The sequence below is a fragment of the Chiloscyllium plagiosum genome, chromosome 2 (assembly GCF_004010195.1).
Source record: "Chiloscyllium plagiosum isolate BGI_BamShark_2017 chromosome 2, ASM401019v2, whole genome shotgun sequence".
Lineage (NCBI taxonomy): Eukaryota > Metazoa > Chordata > Chondrichthyes > Orectolobiformes > Hemiscylliidae > Chiloscyllium > Chiloscyllium plagiosum.
This window is the reverse complement of record NC_057711.1, coordinates 77,938,066-77,957,048: the sequence shown is the minus strand read 5'-3', so window position 1 is coordinate 77,957,048 and position 18,983 is coordinate 77,938,066. Positions and strand designations below refer to the sequence as shown.

The 18,983-nt window shown below is 38.9% G+C and overlaps 1 protein-coding gene across 6 annotated transcripts in view; it reads right to left on the bottom strand.

Annotated features, from left to right (window-relative positions):
• vps13a (vacuolar protein sorting 13 homolog A) overlaps positions 1 to 18,983 on the bottom strand; it is a 421,720-nt gene that overhangs the window by 129,973 nt on the left and 272,764 nt on the right. For all 6 annotated transcript variants that reach the window (XM_043712521.1, XM_043712528.1, XM_043712537.1 and 3 more), the window contains 6 exons: positions 14,655 to 14,815; positions 11,266 to 11,381; positions 5,368 to 5,656; positions 2,589 to 2,984; positions 1,563 to 1,667; positions 370 to 516 (listed from right to left, as the gene is read on the bottom strand). In XM_043712521.1, the coding sequence (XP_043568456.1) occupies positions 370 to 516; positions 1,563 to 1,667; positions 2,589 to 2,984; positions 5,368 to 5,656; positions 11,266 to 11,381; positions 14,655 to 14,815 (1,214 nt within the window). The remainder of the gene's footprint in view (positions 1 to 369; positions 517 to 1,562; positions 1,668 to 2,588; positions 2,985 to 5,367; positions 5,657 to 11,265; positions 11,382 to 14,654; positions 14,816 to 18,983) is intronic.

The window sequence follows — 18,983 nt, the reverse complement described above, 5'->3', positions numbered from 1 at the left end:
AGCCAGTTTCATTAATGATGACCATGACAACTATCACTGACTTTTGTAAAATACTTCTGGTTGAATAATGTGATTTAAGAGAGGTACTCTACCATCCTTGGCCTCACTTCACTTGATCTGGAAACGTGTGACAGCAATGTAGTTGACTCTTAACTCCCCTCTGAGGGCAATTAAGGATGGGCTGGACCTTACCAGCAGCACCCTCATCCCATGAAAGAAAAATAAAAGAAAAACAGGCATTGATTGTCTCCCGAGACATCTAGATTACTCATCTTCTCAGTTCCTACATCTTGCAATATTCAGCTTTTCAAATGAACTATACATTTCTTTTAAATATTCACCACATTGATTAAAAGGATGCTCAATTACCTGGTTTGAATCAATGCCCAACCACTTTGATTCACATTCTTCAGTAACTTCAATCTTGTGCTTCGTTCGATTGATTAGCATGTGAAATGGTGTAAAGGTAACAATTCTTGTTAGATTAAAGCTGCTGTTGTCTATTTTCACACCAACCTAGAAAAAAAATCATTTAAATAAACTTTAATTTGTTTATGATTATATAGGGAAAATGTTCAACTTAACTAGTTAAATTAATGACTGACAAGTTTGCATCCTTGTATGAATTTCAATTGTGCTTCAGGTTTTCATCTGTGAAGGCTTGCATAATTCTCTTTGGTAAGCAATAAAAGTTATAAACCATCAAAATCCTTTTATATTATTTCAAACTGACAAAAGGCTCTGCTGCAGTTACAAATTATCAAATTATTGGGCACAATGTCGCGCATCCTCAGGCTTGTACAGACAATGGATTCCTACGCTGCCAGCACTTGTTGTACACCTCTCCATTGTATAGATGACATGCAACTCCTTACATAGCTACACTGCTTCTACATACAAATGTAGAAGCATTTATTAGTGTTGTTCTTTTGTAATCATGGAATGAATTTCATATTAGCAAACATCATGCTCATTTCCTGTAGAAGGTGAGTTCCTTTTCCTGCCAGACTTCGATGTCAGCAGATGCTCCAGATTATTTTTAGCAGTAAATGAGTGCGGTATTTTCAAAAACAAATCAAGAATAAAGAAGAGACAGATAATGGAAAAAGTTAGCTGTGAATTGGTTAACATAATGTCTCCACAAAAAAAAAGTGTCTTATCCAAATAATTTTCCCAAATTGCATGCGTTTGCATTTATTTTGTGATGTAAGGTGTATGAGTTATAGATATCATCAACGACTATTGTAGAATTTAGATTTTGAACTAATGGCATGTGGGCTTTTGTTCAGTATGCATTAAGAGGTAAAGATTAACTTATTAGTCTTTCTACAGCTATTATATTTAATCATATGCTTCAAACAGTTGATTAGAGGCCCAATTTATGTCACCCCACTCCCTCATTTGGAATATAGATTTTTCTCTCAGAGCTCTGACATGGAACCTACAGATCAGAAGGCCTTCTTCTGTACTGTAACTATTGTATGATTCAATTCATTACTTTAATCTATTAAAACCATATGTAGGCAAAATATAAATTGTAGTATTGCTTTAAAGACACTTACCTGATACTCCTTTTTTGGTCCTTTGCATTTAATAGAGCCATAACTACCCACTGTGTCCAGAGAAAATGAATCTGATAATTGGCTGTCAGTTATCCTAAGCTGAACCTATATTTTTAAAATAAATTTTTATAAGACACAATTTTATAGTAATCAAGTCATTGTACCTCAATCTTTTATGCTGAAATTATTTATGCTCAGTTCTACCACATTTTTCTGCATTACAACAGTAATTTTACTCAAAAGGAATGTCATATTATACTTCATAAATGCAACTCGTCCATAAGGGAGAAAAAAAAGCTTGGGAGCTAGTTAATTTTGTGTTTCATAAAATAATGCAACTTTGCTATTTTTGTACCAGTTGACCAACACAAATTTAATCAAAATAGGAGTGGAGAAAATGTGTATGAAGCTATGCAAATATGGATATACAAAGCACACTGCAAAGTTTTGATTTTTAAATGAGAAAGATCAAGACAGCAAGATTTTGTTTCTAGGTTGGTACAACGATAGTGTTCCCAGGCCACAGTCTAAGGCCATCTTCAGCTCACAGTCCACAGCTTTACAAGAATGAAATAAAAATAATGAAACGTCAACAAAGATTCTAACAAGTGTACTATCAAATCCCAGTTTCACTTCTAGCAGTGACAGGAAAGTAAAGCTTAATGCTTAATTGAAGAGAAATAAATATGTCATACATAAAAATGTCCTAGATTCCTTTCCCAGTTGTTATATTTCTGTCCAGGTTTGCTGCTTGATGGCTGATTGATAAGAGGAAATACACGCATGACTGCTTCTCTTGGATTAGAGTTATTATTAACTCAATAAAAGTATAATACCCCTGTACAATGAAATATTATATAATTGAAATAATTTTAGATTAAAAGAAAGCCTTACTTGTGCCCAAATCCATGCACTCTCCTAGGTTAAAATTTCTCCCTTTGAATAATGTTGTAATATTATGTTAATACTTGAGGAAAATAAATGAGCAATAAATTGTAAAACAACAAAAAAAGATAAACAACTTACTTTATTCTTTTCAAAAAAGCATTTAGATCCAAAAGAGAAAAGGAGAGGCTTTTTGTAGTCCAAAGGATGTTTACGATGAACATCATCAGCTTTGTACTGAAGCAGTCGTCCAGTTTTATTTATCATCCAATAGGGACTATACAATGATAGCATCACATGTCCAACATTGTATGTTGCAAGGATTGCAATATCTATTTCAGTTTCTTCACCATCAATATATGATTTAAATTTAATTAATTCAATATCTGTCTGATTGCTTTTGATCAAGTATTCTCCTGCCCAATTATGTTCTAAATAGTCAATAATAGTCAGTGTCAGTTTGGATTGGTCTAGTACAGCATCATGAAGTTGGGCAGAATGTCCTTCATCTAGAATCAACCTCCGACTCTTATTTTCCTGCAACAAGAATTATTTTCGAACATAAAATTATGATTATTGTATTTAATTTTCAAGATGTTCTTCATTTATGCATTTATACATGTTCTAAAAAACAATGAAAGAAATTACCTTGTAGCCTTATTATTGCAAGGAGGAATTCCCAAACTTCTGGAATGATGCTAGAGCCCTATTGTTACACTAGAAATTTGTTTGATAGTTCTACTCAATAAATAAATAAAATTGCTAAACGTGAACACAATTAAACATTTGAAAAAGAGAAGTTCTTGGACTAATGGAAACTTTTTTCATCAGAAGAGATCAGTTTTTACTGCTAAAATTAAATGTAAGTGTTTTGCAGAAATGATGATACAAGACAGATTAAGTGAGACTATCATCTTGCTTTTCTATGTTTTTATAGTCTTATATGTATTTTTCCTGTCTTTTTTTCCATTCCACTCATTTTTAAAAGAAGCAATCTTGCTGTACAACTGTGAATTGAAGCAGGAAGTTTTACCAGACACAACAAAAATAGTTCCACTCATTAACTTAAAAAACAAAGAAAAATTATTATTGTAAATATGGTGAATAACAAAACACATTGTATAAATGGTGTGCCATGACATGAGAAAAATAAATTGACATTTATGCAATTCATAAGCCAGAATGACTAGCAGGTTTTAGAATTCTTAATACATGAGCTGTTGATTTTCTTTCAATATTCTGAAGTAAACCATTTCTAAAATAAATCAAAGGAATAATCCATTGAGAATAAGCAACATTTTAAATCTTAAGTTACTGGATGTCATTCATGCTAAAACCACTTTTAAGTTACAGAATTACAGAACAAATGTTAAGCAAGTACGGTTACTGATCTTTAGTGTAGGCACTTAATTCTTGAAATATATTTTAATATTCTAAAAATGAAACATGTGATTAAGATGGAAGAATATTGATGCTTTTTTTTTCTCCATACTTGTGAAGCATCTCCCAATCCTATATAGTGATGGGTGTCCTGTCCAGCCTTACATTAAACATATGGGCTGCTAACCACTAACATTTACATACCCTTGCCCTCTCTCTCTCACCTCCCCAACCCTTGCAAACAGCCACATCTTTGCTATCACTGTCTTTCTGCCAATTGTTGCCTTGTCTCGCACTCTTTCAATCTTTACACTCTCTTCTGATCCCTTATGCATTTCCCCTTTAAGGAAGTTTGCAACATTAAGATTACTTTTCACATGTAAATTATTCTCAAGTTTTAAATGTACTATTTAAAGTTCAAGTCAGCTCATCTGCTGTTTTGTGTGAATCTCAAATCAGCCAGTGCAAATCTGTGTCTCGTGCCGAGGCTCTTCAAAGGTAGGCATCTCAACAATGAAATTAACAATTGATTGAGAAAAGACACAGCTGCTGGCATTACTATTGGGATCCAAACATAGCTTTGACTTTTTTTCAGGAGAGGATTACATGGGTTGCATGGTTGTAAAATTACTTAATGATAAATGGGGAGACAAGAACTGAGCATCTATAAAGGCCAGCAAGGATGGCCACTCAACCTTGCTTTTCTCAAATGTGTCAAGCTTTCCGACATCATTTATATGGAAGAATTGTATAAACAAACATAGCAAAGTAGGGTCTTTTTGTCTGGTACAGTTGCCAACACTGAACAACATATCACTTTGAGTCATAGTGCTATAGAAAGCAAAGAAACTTTAGTGTGATAAATGGTGATCAATAGATACACAAAAAAGTTTAAGGTGTCAGTTACTTCAGTTAATTTATTTGCAATGCAGTGATGCCAATGGCATGGGTTAAATTCCAACACCAGATGAGATACCATGAAGATTCAATCTTCTTGACCTCACACCTCACCTGAAGTGTGCTGACCCTCAGGTCAAATTCACCATCAATTGTCTTTCTCTCGTGAGAGGGCAGCCTTATGGTCCTCAGGGGCTATAGTGACAATGACTACTGAAGAATTTTAACTAAAAAATTGCCTAAAATAATAATTCAACATTGAGAAAAGTATTCTAGTTGTTTGTTTTCAGTGACAGCAATTCTTTTTACTTGATTAAATAAAACTGAAAAGTTCCTTAAAAAAGTGTTTACTTAATATTGTAGCCCTATTCTGAATCGGAGTGCGATGGGAACACAAAATGTTTTTTGTTGAGAGCATTACCTAACCATATGATTAGTGAGGAATACTTAAAGCAAGCCAAAAAACACAGCAACTTATTGTTAGAAAACAGGAGAGTTTGAATGTTAAAACTCTTAGCATCAATGGTGTTTCTGGGTCCTGCTTCTGATGTTAGTACTTCTTTCTCCATGTGTAATAATATCCTAAGAAAAACAAATTTAACATTTATCACAGTCTACATGCAAAACACACAGGCAAACATACCTCCATTAAGGAAACACTGACTGCATAAGGCAAAAGGTTTTGAAGTACAGCACTCGGCCACAAATGGAGAACATATGCATTGTTAATTTCATCAGGATTGTCAGATGCCAGCATGTCATGCATTGCAACTATATTGATCATAAGGGTATGCTGGTCACCACCTCTAGAAAACTGGCACTTGCGATGAAATAGTATTTCAGTACTTGTGCTAACATGACCAAATGTGATAGCTTCACAGGGAGTATATATTTTCTCGTCTTCCACTATCAGCTGCAAACGAAGATCTGATCTGCAAGAACATGCACAAAACAAACTAGATTAAAATGAAATACTTAATTTTTCATTTGGTATAAAAAAATTGCAAACTAAAATTTTGCAGCAAGTGAAAACAGATAAAGAATGAATAATGTCACAAGGAAGTTTTTTCTGTTGCCTCAAAACTAACAAGAATAAGAATTTCGGTTTCATAGTACTTTTAAAGGAAATGATCCCAAGGCACTTCATAGAAAGACAGAAAGAAAAATGATATCAAGGCATAGAAAAGTTAAGAGATCAAACCAAAGGCTTAATCAAGGAAGTAGATTAAAGCTATGCCTTAAATTGGTGAGGGATATGAAGATGTAAATGAGCTGGATGAAGAGCAGCTAAGGAGACGAAATCCATAGCATCAAATAGTGCTGCAAAGGGACATGGTGATGCATAAAAATTCAGTCATGGTGAAAACAAAATTTTGGTTTGGGGTGGGAGGGCATAGCAGTGAATATTGTTACTTTGAACTGATGGAGGAATCGGAGCACTCATGGCATGCATTTAAATACAAAGAGCCAATGCAATCCAGTCAGGAAAAAAGGGCGCTAGTCAAGTAGAAATGTTGTTGGAATGAATACAGGTAGTAGAATTTTGGATAAGGAAGGTTTATGGAGGGTGGAGAATGGCAAGCCAGAAAAATATTACAATAACTAAATTGGATAAGGTCAGAAGTCATGTGACAGCAGGTTATATTCCAACAGGTTTATTTCAAATCAGAAGCTTTTGGGGCATTACCCCTTTGTCAGGTGAAGTGAAGAAAAGCATACAGGCACAGAATTTATAGGCAGAGAGATCAATGGGAGAACGTGAGGACTGCAGATGCTGGAGAGTCAGAATCGAAAAGTGTGACGCTAGAAAAGCACTGCTGGTCAGGCAGCATCCGAGGAGCAGGAAAGTCGACATTTTGTGCATTAGCCCTTCATCAGGAATGTGATCAATGGGCAGAGAGGTCAAATGATCATACAAATGGTATGAGTAGATGTTAAATAATAAGTCTCTGTACGTAATCCAAAGTGTCAGACAGTGTGAGTAAAGTGTCAACAGCTGACTAGTAAGTGAACGGGATGACATTTAATCCAATTAATTGAAGCAGAAAAATAATTACAAAAATAAAACAAAAATAAGGTGGTGCTGGAAATGAACCAAATGACTGGAATAACAAGATAGGTGTAAGAGTTGCATGCTAAGGGCCTAGTCAAGGGAAAAACAAATCCAAAACCATCCAAACTAATTAAGGTTGAGAAATCATACAGGTTATCGCCAGACAGGAATGTTCCCTCCCAAATCAGGGAAGGCTTCAGTAGTCAAGGACATTCAGCCTCTTATCGTCGGATAAGCATCCTCCAAGGTGGTATTTGAGATACACAACAATGCAGAATCGCTGAGCAGAAACTGATAGCCAGGTTCTGTATCCATTAAGATGACCTCAACTGTGATCTTGAGTTCATGTCACGCTACATGTAACCACATCATACTGTTCTGTGTTTGTAAAATCTTCCTTACTGTCCTGTTTTGACACTAACACCTTGATAACTTGGTACGATCTCTCTACCTTAATTAGTTTGTACAATTTTGGATTACCTGTTACCTTGATTGGTCCCTCGACACGTGACTCATCTATCATGTTATTCTAGCCGTTTGGTTGGTCTCCAGCAACACATTATTTTTAATTTTTTGTAATTATCTCTCTGCCTCATTTAATTCAATTATACATCATCTCCTTCATTTACTATTCAGCTGTTGACACTTTACCAAGAATTGGAGATAGTGAGGACTGCAGATACTGGAGAGCCAGGGTCAATAAAGTGTGGTGCACAGTCGGTCAGGCAGCATCCGAAAAGCAGAAGGGTTGACATTTTAGGCAGGATCCTTCATCAGGATTGGGAAGGGAGAATGGGTTGAGAAATAAATGGAGGGGGTGGTAGCTGGGAGAAATGTAGGTGGGATGGCGATAGGTGGATGCAGGTAGGTCAAGTTCTCTTGAAACATCTTGAAATATTTCCAATACTGTTTGCCTTCATCCAGATATTACAGTCCTGCAAAAAAACTGTTTAAGTTCTGTACTTACAAACAATGGTAAGACACAAGATTGAAAATTTTTGTTTTGCACTCATCAAGACTAATACATTTACATCATTGATTTCTCCATGCTGATGACCTAACCAGCCAGCAGTATTTTTTTTATGCTGTATAAATTAGTGTTTCTTTTTTAATGTCTGTTACAAGCATCTAAGTCTTGATGAGTGCAAGGTGAAATGCTTTGACTTCGTGACTCCTTTTAGTAATTATTATAGATGTATTCAATTTTTATACTATTTTCTGTTTTTATTCCAAATTTTCAGCATTTGCAGCAGTTGGTTTTTGTAGAAACAAAATGCTACAATTATAAAGCGATTGCAGGAACACAGCAACCTTGAGATGGCAGGACAAATGAAGAAAGGATAGAAGCTCCCTGACTTCATGAATAGAGGCATAGTGTAAGAACAATTTGTCTTCAAAAACTGTGGACTGCAGGAAGAACAGCTATTTTTCAAAATTGGTATTTACAGGTTAGCTGCATAACCTCACAACAAGAAATTTGATTATCTACTGTGAACTCCGTTTCTTAATGTATTCCTGCAATGTGCAGATGACAAAGAGTTGAGGTGTTGTTTACAAATGAAATTGGTTCTCAACTAATTAAGCAGACTGAACTGAAAACAAATGAGAGAAAGAGAGACAGCAAACAGTGTACCATTGTTTTCTCCAGCAGAAACTGCAGTAAAAATCTCAAATTAGAATTTAAAAGAACCAGCAATCTTTCCTGCAGCAGTTTTTGAATTGATAAACTGAAGAAATTTTCCCAGTTGTTCTGTACTTAAAAACTAGTGGAAACCTCTGGAAAGAAAGATAACGAAAAAACAATAGCCTGGATAGCCAAAGATGGATCATCTTGACATCGGCATCAGGAAGCAAAGCCTACTGAATTGACTTTCCAGTTTTTCTCCATTTTCACCAATAATAATTTCCTTATTTGTTTGTCTGTGTACTGTGTATGCAGGTTTGTGGTTACAGGGGAGAAAGTCAGGTAACTTGGTGCATTGTGCATACCTTGGTAAAAAAAATGTATTTCTAACATTTAGTAAGACTCTGGAGACAGCAGGGCACTATTTGCAGCACACTGCTCCAGTGGATTGTAACAGTATAAAACCAAGGAAGTTGGCTTTATTGGGATTTTTTCCTGCACCATAGAAAGCATCCTATCTGGATACATCACACGCAGAATGGCCATTGCTCTTCCCAAGACTGCAAGAAACTAGACAGTTGTGAACATGGCCCAGTCCATCATGCAAACTGACCTCCCATCCATTGACTGAATCTATACTTCCACTGCTTCAGGAAGGCAACCAACACAAAGACACCTCCCTTCCTGGTTATACTCTATCCCATCGGGCAGAAGAAACAGAAGTTTGTATACACATACAAACAGATTCAAGAACAGCTTCTTCCCTGCTGTTTGTCAGAGTTTTGAATGGGCCTCTTTAATGTTAATGTTGATCTCTCTCTGGACTTGCATGGCAGTGTAACATTGCATGCTGCACTCTGTTCTGTTATCCTAATGCATTAATACAGTATGATCTGTCTGTAAAGTACATAAGACAACGTTTTGCACTGTACCTCAGTACACGTGTCAGTAATAAATCAAAGTTACACTCAATCTTTGTTTAAAAATTGGCTAGGCTGCATCTGGATAATATGGCTAATTCTGTATCAGTTCAGGAAAGGTCTTGGCGAAGATATAGAAGAGGTTTATTAGAATGGTGCATGGAATTAAATATTTAAATTACTTGAAGAGATTAAGAAAACTTTGGTAGTTCTCTTTATAGCAGAGCAGGGTAAACAGACATTTGATAATGGTGTCTAAATCATGAATGATTTTCATTTGAGAACAAGAAACAATTTCCAGTGCCAGCAAAATAAGTAACCAGAGTACACAGATTTCAATTCATTTGCCAAACAAACAGATGCAAAATGATAGAAAAGTAGCATTCAGGGAATGCTTTAGAAACACAGAAACTAACCACAGAATAGGACAATCGGCACTTTTAGTCCACTTTACAATTCAATATGACCACAACTGATCATCCAACTCAGTGCCTTTACTTTATTCCCAAGAACTAAGGGCAGCACAGTAGCTCAATGGTTGGGGTGGTATGGCATAGTGGCTTAGTGGTTACTACTGCTGCCTCTCGGCATCAGGAAGCACCCTTGTGTGACTACTGTGTGGAGTTTGCACATTCTCCAAGTGTCTTAGTGGGTTTCTGTCAGATGCTCAGGTTTTCTCCCACAGTCCAAAGACATACAGATTAGGCGGATTGGCAATGCTAAATTGTCCATAGTGTCCAGGAATGTGTAGATAAGGTGGATTAGCTATGAGAAATGCAGGGTTACAGGGATAATGTAAGGGGGTAAGTCTGGGTGTGCTGCTCTTCAGAAAGTTGGTGTGGACTCGATTCTAAATTTATGATTAACTGTATCTATCTCCTCGAAAGCACCCAATGTTTTGACCTCAACTGCATTCTGTGGTGCAGAATTCCATAGACTCACCACACCATTAGTGATGACATTTATCCTCGTCTCAGTTTTAAATGGCCTGACCTACATTTTTAGACTGTGAAGCCTGGTTCTGGACTCCCCAGTCAGTCATCAGGAACATAATTTGTGTTTATCTTGTCTAGTCATTAGAATGTTGTAGGTTTCTGAGAGATCTTCCCTCATTCTTCTAAGCTCAGTGAGCATAGTCCTAACCATTCCAAACTCTTTAAATGTCAGTCCGAGCATCCCAGGAATCAATCTGGGTAAGCCTTTGTTGCACTCTCTACGTAGCCAGAACATCCTTCCTCAGATGAGGCCAAAGCTGTGCACAGTAATAATAGTGAAGTGTAACAAGACATCCTTGCTCCTGTGCTCACATTCTCTCACTAGGACAGCCAACATACCAATTCTTCACTGTGTGCTATATGAACATGCTTATTTTCATTGACTGGTGTACAAGGATATGTTAGCATGTGCTAAAGGACGTGCTAACAAGAAAAGTCCAACATCAATACTGGAGAACATCTGCAAGTCTGGCTGCATCTATAGAAAGAGATGCAGAGTTTCAATTCTAGTTTGGCTTTTCCATTTTGTTCTCCCAGTTCTGAAGAAGAATCATACTGAACACGAAACATTAACTGAGGTAGCACTGGAACCAATGCAGTGACGCTCCTTTCTCTCCACAGATGCTGCCAAAATCTACTGAGTTTCTTCAGTAATTTCTGTCTTTGTTGCAGTCAACTGCAGTGGATGAGGAGACCACCCCAAGTCAGAAAAGTATAGCATATCACAACAGCAGATCTCCAACACACTTGCACAACTGAGTGAAGCTATTTTAGTAAAAGCACCCTTGTCCAATCAAAAACAAGTAAAACAAATTAGTTTCAGCTTTAAATAAGTGATAAGAAATTAATTATCTCTCAGATTCTTGCATCAATGCTATAACATAAGAATACTTTTTAACTTCATGCAAATTGTTCCTTACAAAATACTATGCTTAGAAAGAGATTTTACCTATAAGAGAGCAAAGGAACATTGAACTCTTCATTTGGATGTATTGTACCAAGTATCTTCTGATAAGACTCCAAATCTTCAAATACATTGAAAGGTACTGAAAAATGGTTCTTAATCTGTAATTTAAATAAAGGTTGAATTCAATTAAAACATTATAAATCCAATAAACAGTTTCCAACTATATCCAAATAGCATATTTGCATCATTAATGGGAACCCCATACCAATATGATACATATCAGTGCAATAATGCTTCAAAATGTGTTGATACAACACAACACTGCGTGAAGTACCTCCTTTCCAAAAGTTGTCTTCAAATGAAATTAGTTCAATCGTACTAGCTTCAACTATGCTGATGTAGCATAAAGCTTATATGATAATCAACACTATAATGAAAAACATCAGACATGTTGATTGACCGGCAAACAAACAAATGCATTGGTACCAATTTCCTCCCAGTCTTTAAAGGAATAAGTCAAAAAGGACAGGCAAAACAAATTAGAACAGGCAGCCAGGCCAATCGAGACCAGGCAGGCAGATTGAAAGAATACAGATATATTTTTTTTAAATTAGTTTTAAATATCGCATTTCACAATGAACAGATGTTTAAAGGCAATAAACCATCAATGGGATATTCTTGAGGTGGAATCACTGTTGTAATATAGGAAATGGGGCAATTTGCACACAACCAGCAGTTTTCAACAAGAATCAATGCTGGGTCCACTGGCTTTCATCATTTATATAAATGATTTGAATGTGAACATAGGAGGTATAGTTAGTAAGTTTGCAGGTGACATCAAAATTGGGGTGTAGTGTACAGCGAAAAAGGTTACCTCAGAGTAGAACAAGATCTTGATCAGATGGGCTAATGGGCCGAGGAGTGGCAGATGGATTTTAATTTAGATAGTTTGTTTTCCTATAACACACCTTCATCAAAAGTGACTTGTCTGTGAATTGCCGACTTTTTTTTTAAGTAAAGCAAACTCCCGTTTGCTGTTATGCAATTCTCATTCCTGGCACTAGATGTCACGGTGCATGGAAGACTGGATTCTGCGTCAGCATCACTTGGTGGCACTTTCATTGGCAGAGTGGAGAAGATCACTGATCTTCTTCCTACATTCTGTGCATTCCCTCAGATGGTCGAGACTGCAGTGGCCTGGATGGTAACCCTGGTCCAAGTTGGCGTGGTTCTGGTAGAATGGGATCCTCTGTTGGACTGGGAGAATAGGACATTCTGCCTTTGTATCACTCCATCTCCATCAGCAGCATCTCCATGTCCTCACCCACAAGGAGAAGCACCAATGTTCCATTGTCTGCCACATCCAGGGCCAATGTCAGGAACTATGCAAGGCAGCTCCGCACTGACAGCTCCTGTCTAGGTATACAATATCCTTTTAAAGATGGTACTGCACCACGGGCGTTGCTCAATTCTGGGATAGCTAGGAAGTGGTGAGTTGGTTTGGAAATGGTACATGGTATGACAGTGCTAGAATGTGAGAGGGTCAAAGGGTGGGGTAGCTAATAAATCAGGCAGGTATTGCAAAATAAAGGTGACAGACATCCCCAAGCATCAGGATGTGAAACCCTCCAACAGACTTGACAAAACTGACATGTAGCAAAAGAAAAATTGAGATCGAGTCCTTGATCTACCAAGGCTCTGGAATCTGACTTGTTCAGTGTTCCCATTGGATGGAATCAGAAGACTGATTAGAATGTAGTGCAGCCAGTAGGTACAGATGCCAATCGAGAGTAATCAGTTGAAGATTCTGATTAAATGCATTATACAGTACCATACAAAAGGTCACACAACAGGTCAAAATTTACTTAGACTGTGCTATCATTTGTTAGGCCAACTACTACTTTTGTTTTGATTTTCACTGTTTTTTTTGGTGGTTCACCCCAACTTTGTTTTTCTTGCAGGCTCCATTATTTCTATTGCACGATTTACTATAACACAGTGTCACACGGGAACGTAACTATGACATTATATGAGAACTACCTGTAAGTGATATACTGCATTTTGGGAAGGCAAATCAGGACAGGACTTATACACTTTATGGTAAGGGCCTGGGGAATGTTGCTGAACAAAGAGACCTTAAAGTGCAGGTTCATAGGTCTTTGAAAGTGGAGTCTCAGGTAGACAGGATAATGAAGGCGGCGTTTGGTATCATTGCCTTTATTGGTCAGTGCATTGAGTATGGGAGTTGGGAAGTCATGTTGCAGTGGTACAAGACACTGGTTAGGCCACTACTGGAATACTGCATTCAAATCTGGTCTCCCTGCTATGGGAAGGGTGTTGTGAAATTTGAAAGGGTACAGAAAAGATTTACAAGGATGTTGCCAGGATTGGAGGGTTTGAACTGTAGAGAGACTAACAGACTGAGGTTATTTTCCCTAGAATGTCAGAGACTGAGGGGTGACCTTATAGAATTTATAAAATCATGAAGGACATGAATAGGGTATACAGACAAGGTCTTTTCCCTGGTGTAGTTGAGTTCAAAACTAGAGGGGAAAGGTTTAAGGTGAGGGGGAGGGGGGGACGGAGTTTTTAAATGGACCTAAGGGGCAATGTTTTCACGCAAAGGGTGTGTGCAAGGAATGAGCTGCCAGATGAAGTGGTTGAGGCTGGTACAATTACAACATTTAAAAAGCATCTGGACAGGTATATGATTAGGAAGGATTTAGAGGGATATGGGTCAAATGCTGGCAAATGGGACTGGATTTATTTAGGATATCTGGTCGGCATGGATGAGTTGGACTGAAGAGTCTGCTTCCATGCTGTATATCTCTCTGACTGTATAACAACTCCCACAAAGTGCAATGTGATGATGCCATGTACATATAATGTGTTTATGTTGTTCATTGAAGGACTAAGATTGGCCAGAACTTTATCAATTACTGTTATTCAAAAAGGTCTCAGATTCCTCCAGGAAATATACTGTACGTTTTTGTTTTATTCTACAAAACATGACATAAAAATAATCATTGCCCTGATCTATTAAATTTTCTGCAATTGAAGCCACTAGGATATCTCAGGTGACCTAAACATGCCCAGTTAAATTAATTCATTCAAAGTGGTTGAATATTGCAGTCCTTATTGGCTGTCGTCTTTTAAATTTGAAAAACTCAAGACTGGATGCCATGGTTGCCTATGTCAGGAAAACACGATGAGAATCTTGTATGGGGATTATTTCCATATATAACCCAATATATAGGTATAAGCCAACTTGGGTTTCTGTTTTACTCCATTTTATGTTCATATTTTTCTCAAAACATATAGACGTAAGAAGAAACACGACTAAGAAGGGATTACCATGCATTAAAAGCTTTCACATGTTTAAATAGCAGCCAAGTTCTATAAGAAATACAAAGTTAACATGAACAGTATACCTGAACAGGAGAACGGATGGTTATTCTCTTGCTTCCTCGTACTGCATCAATCTGACATACAATGGATCGTTCAACGGTTGATTCCTCATGCAAAACAGTATACATTCGACGGCCTAACTTAGTTAATGGAATTTTGTCTGCACGAGTGTGGCCTTCAGGAGCTGTACATGATGAAAGTTAACAGGAAAGAACAATTTCAAATGATACATATTTCTTATTCACTCCAAATCACAAATTAAATTGACTACAGTTGCACCTCACCACTTAACAGCCACATATAAAACTGAAAATATGTACTTTATTCATGAGTTTCCACATATAGTTTGTCATCTTTTAAGCAGTTTTTTTGCAGAAGTAATGAAGAGAACTGATGAGGGCAGAGCAGTGGATGTGATCTATATGGACTTCAGTAAGATGTTCAACAAAATTCCTCATGGTAGATTAGTTAACACATGGAATACAGGGCGACCTAGCCATTTGGATCCAGAATTGGCTCGAAGGTAGAAGGCAGAGGCCGGTAGTGGAGGGTTGCTTTACAGACTGGAGGTCTGTGACCAGTGGTGTGCAACAAAGATAGGTGCTGGTCCTCTGCTTTTATATAAATGATTTGGATATGAATATAAAAGGTATGGTTAATAAGTTTGCAGATAATAGATGGTATCTAGATCTGTGTTTGTTTATGGCATTTTGGTTGGAGTGCCAGGCTTTGAGGAATTCTCTGACGTCTTTGCTGAGCCTGTCCCAGGATAGATGTGTTGTCCCAGTAGAATTGGTGATTTTTCTCATCCGTGTGTAGGGCTATAAGGGAGAGAGGGTCGTGTCTTTTTGTGGCTAGCTGGTGTTCGTGTATCCTGGTGACTCACTTTCTTCCTGTTTGTCCTACGTAGTGATTGTGGCAGCTCTTGCATGGAATTTTGTAGATGACGTTGGTTTTGTCCATGGGTTGTACTGAGTCTTTTAAGTTTGTTAGTTTTTGTTTGAGAGTGTTGGTGGGTTTGCGTGCTACTAGGATTCGAGGGGTCTTAATAGTCTGGCTGTCATTGCTGAAACTTCTTTTGATATAAGGTGGTTAGGGTTTCTGGATGTGTTTGGTCTGCATGTCATGGTTTGTTCTTGAGGAATCTGCGGACTGTATTTTTTGAGTATCTGTTCTTCTTGAATACGTTGTATAGGTGATTCTCCTCTGTTTTCCGAAGTTTGTCTGTGCTGCAGTATGTGGTGGCTCGTTGGAATAGTGTTCTGATACAGCTTCATTTGTGTCTGTTGGGATGGTTGCTGGTATAGTTAAATATTTGGTCAGCGTTGGGACAGGCTAAGCAAAGACATGCCAGAGAATTCCTAGAGGCCTGGCACTCCAACCACAACGCCATAAACAAACACATAGATCTAGATACCATGTATCAACCCCTCAGAAAACGAACAGGAAATGACATCACCACAAACCACAGGAACCCCATCCAGGACAAACATATAAATAGAAAGCAGGAGACAACAGCTTCGCTTCACTTGGAGGTCGCCACTGATGATGTTACCTAGCCAGGTAATGAAACGTCTGGATATCAAACCTACAGCTCAGCGAGCAAAGCTACACCCTAATTTATATAGGATATTTTTGGTCTACATGGACAAGTTGTACCGAAGGGTCTATTTCCATTCTGTATATCGCTATGACTCTATAACAACAAAGGTACTGAGCGGAAAACCCGCCTTAGCCTCCTCCAGTGTTTCCCAGTTTCACTGATACCAGTCTTCAGCAAATTCAATTCATTCCACGTAATATCAAGAAACAGTTAGGATGTACTGGATATTGCAAATGTTATGGATAATATTCCGGCAATAATACTGAAGACTTGTGCTCCAGAATTTGTCTCGCCCCCTAGTCAAGCTGCTTGAGCACAGCTCCAACACTAGCATCTATCAGACAATGTGGAAAATTTCCCTATCATGTCCTGTACAGAAAAAGCAGAACAAATGATGACACCACCATTGTTGGTCAAATCTCAGATGATTAGATTAGATTAGATTACTTACAGTGTGGAAACAGGCCCTTCGGCCCAACAAGTCCACACCGCCCCGCCGAAGCGCAACCCACCCATACCCCTACATCTACCCCTTAACTAACACTACGGGCAATTTAGCATGGCCAATTCACCTGACCTGCACATCTTTAGGACTGTGGGAGGAAACCAGAGCACCCGGAGGAAACCCACGCAGACATGTGGAGAACGTGCAAACTCCACACAGTCAGTCGCCTGAGGCGGGAATTGAACCCGGGTCTCTGGTGCTGTGAGGCAGCAGTGCTAACCACTGTGCCATCGTGCCGCCCAATGGCGACGAAACAAACCATAGACAGGAGGTGGAACACCTGGAAAAATGGTGCACTGAGAACAACCTAGCTCTCAATGCCAGCAAAACCACGGAACTCATTACTGACTTTCGGTGGGATGTTACTCATGCCCCCCTACACATTAACAGCACAGAGGTGAACCGAGTGGAGTGTCAAGCTCCTGGGAGTGGTCATCCACAACAAGCTTTCTTGGACTCTTCACATGAACACACTGGTTTCAAAGGCCCAACAACGTCTCTTCTTCCTCAGGCAGCTGAGGAAATTTGGCATGACGGCGAATACCCTTGCCAACTTTTATATGTGCACCATCGAAAGCACTCTGTCTGGATGTATCACTACGTGGTATGACAACCGGACCGTTCAAGATCAAAGACAGTTACAGAGAGTGGTGAACTCGGCTCGGACAATCACAAAGGCCAACCTCCCATCTATAGAATCTATCTACCAGGCCCACTGTCAAGGAAAGGCCGCCAGCATTCTCAAAGATCCATCCCACCCTGGCAATGTTTTTCCACGAGCTCTATCATCGGGGAGAAGGTACAGAAGCCTGAACACATGCATCAGCAGGTTTCATAACAGTTTCTATCCTACTGTTGTTAGAATACTGAATGGACTCTCAAACTCTTAACATTAGTCCGTACCTGTGTTTTTGTTTTTGCCGCTGTTTACCTATTATTTACTTATCTATGCTACTTAACTACGTGATCTGCCTGTACTGTTTGCAAGACAAAGCTTTTAGCTGTGCCTCGGTACATGTAACAATAAATTCAATTCAATTCAATTCAAATCGAACACAACCAATTACCAACTATTCAGTCTACTCTTGATCATCAGTAAAACAATGGAATGTGTCATCAACACTACTATCAAGCAGCACCTATTCAGCAATAATCTCCTTACTAATACCCATTTTGGGTTCTACGAGGGCCACTTAGCCCCTGATCTCATTCCAGCCTTGGTTCAAACTTAGACAAGAGAGCTGATTTCCAGACTTGAGGCAAGAGTGACTGCCCTTGGCCTCAATGAGCCCTAGCAAAATTGAAATCAATAGGACTCAGGGGACCAACTCTCCAGTGGTTGAAGTCATACCTGGCACAACAGAAAATGTCTGTGGTTGTTGGAGGTCAGTCATCTCAGCTCTAGGACATCTTTGCAGGAGCTCTTCAGGGTAGTGTCCTAGGCTCAGTCATCTTCAGTTGCTTCATCAATAACCTTCCCTCCATCATAAGGTCGAAAGTGGGCATGCTCACCAATGATTGCTTAATCTTAACCATCCAATTACCTCAATTACTGAAGCAGTTCAAATGCTGGACAATATTCAAGGAGAAAGTGAGAGCTGCAGATGCTGGAGATCAGAGCTGAAAATGTGTTGCTGGAAAAGTGCAGCAGGTCAAGCAGCATCCTGAAGAAGGGCTTATGCCCGAAACGTCGATTCTCCTGTCCTTGGATGTTGCCTGATCTGCTGCGCTTTTCCAGCAACACATTTTCAGCTCTGGACAATACTCAGACTTGGGTTGATACAGGGCAAGTTACATTCACAACAAACCTGACTACCCCGGCCAACCCATTGTCTCAGCCTGCTCCTGCCCCACCAAACACATTTCTGCATACCTTGACACGGTCCTGTCCTCCTTATTCCAAGAACCCCCCACCTACGTTCGGGACACTACCCAAGCCATCCACCTCCTCCATGACTTTCGCTTCCCCGGCCCCCAACGCCTTATCTTCACCATGGATATCCAGTCCCTATACACCTCCATCCCCCATCACGAAGGCCTCAAAGCCCTCCGTTTCTTCCTTTCCCGCCGAACCAACCAGTACCCTTCCACTGATACTCTCCTTCGACTGACTGAACTGGTCCTCACTCTTAACAACTTCTCCTTCCAATCCTCCCACTTCCTCCAAACCAAAGGAGTAGCCATGGGCACCCGCATGGGCCCTAGCAATGCCTGCCTCTTCGTTGGATATGTGGAACAGTCCAT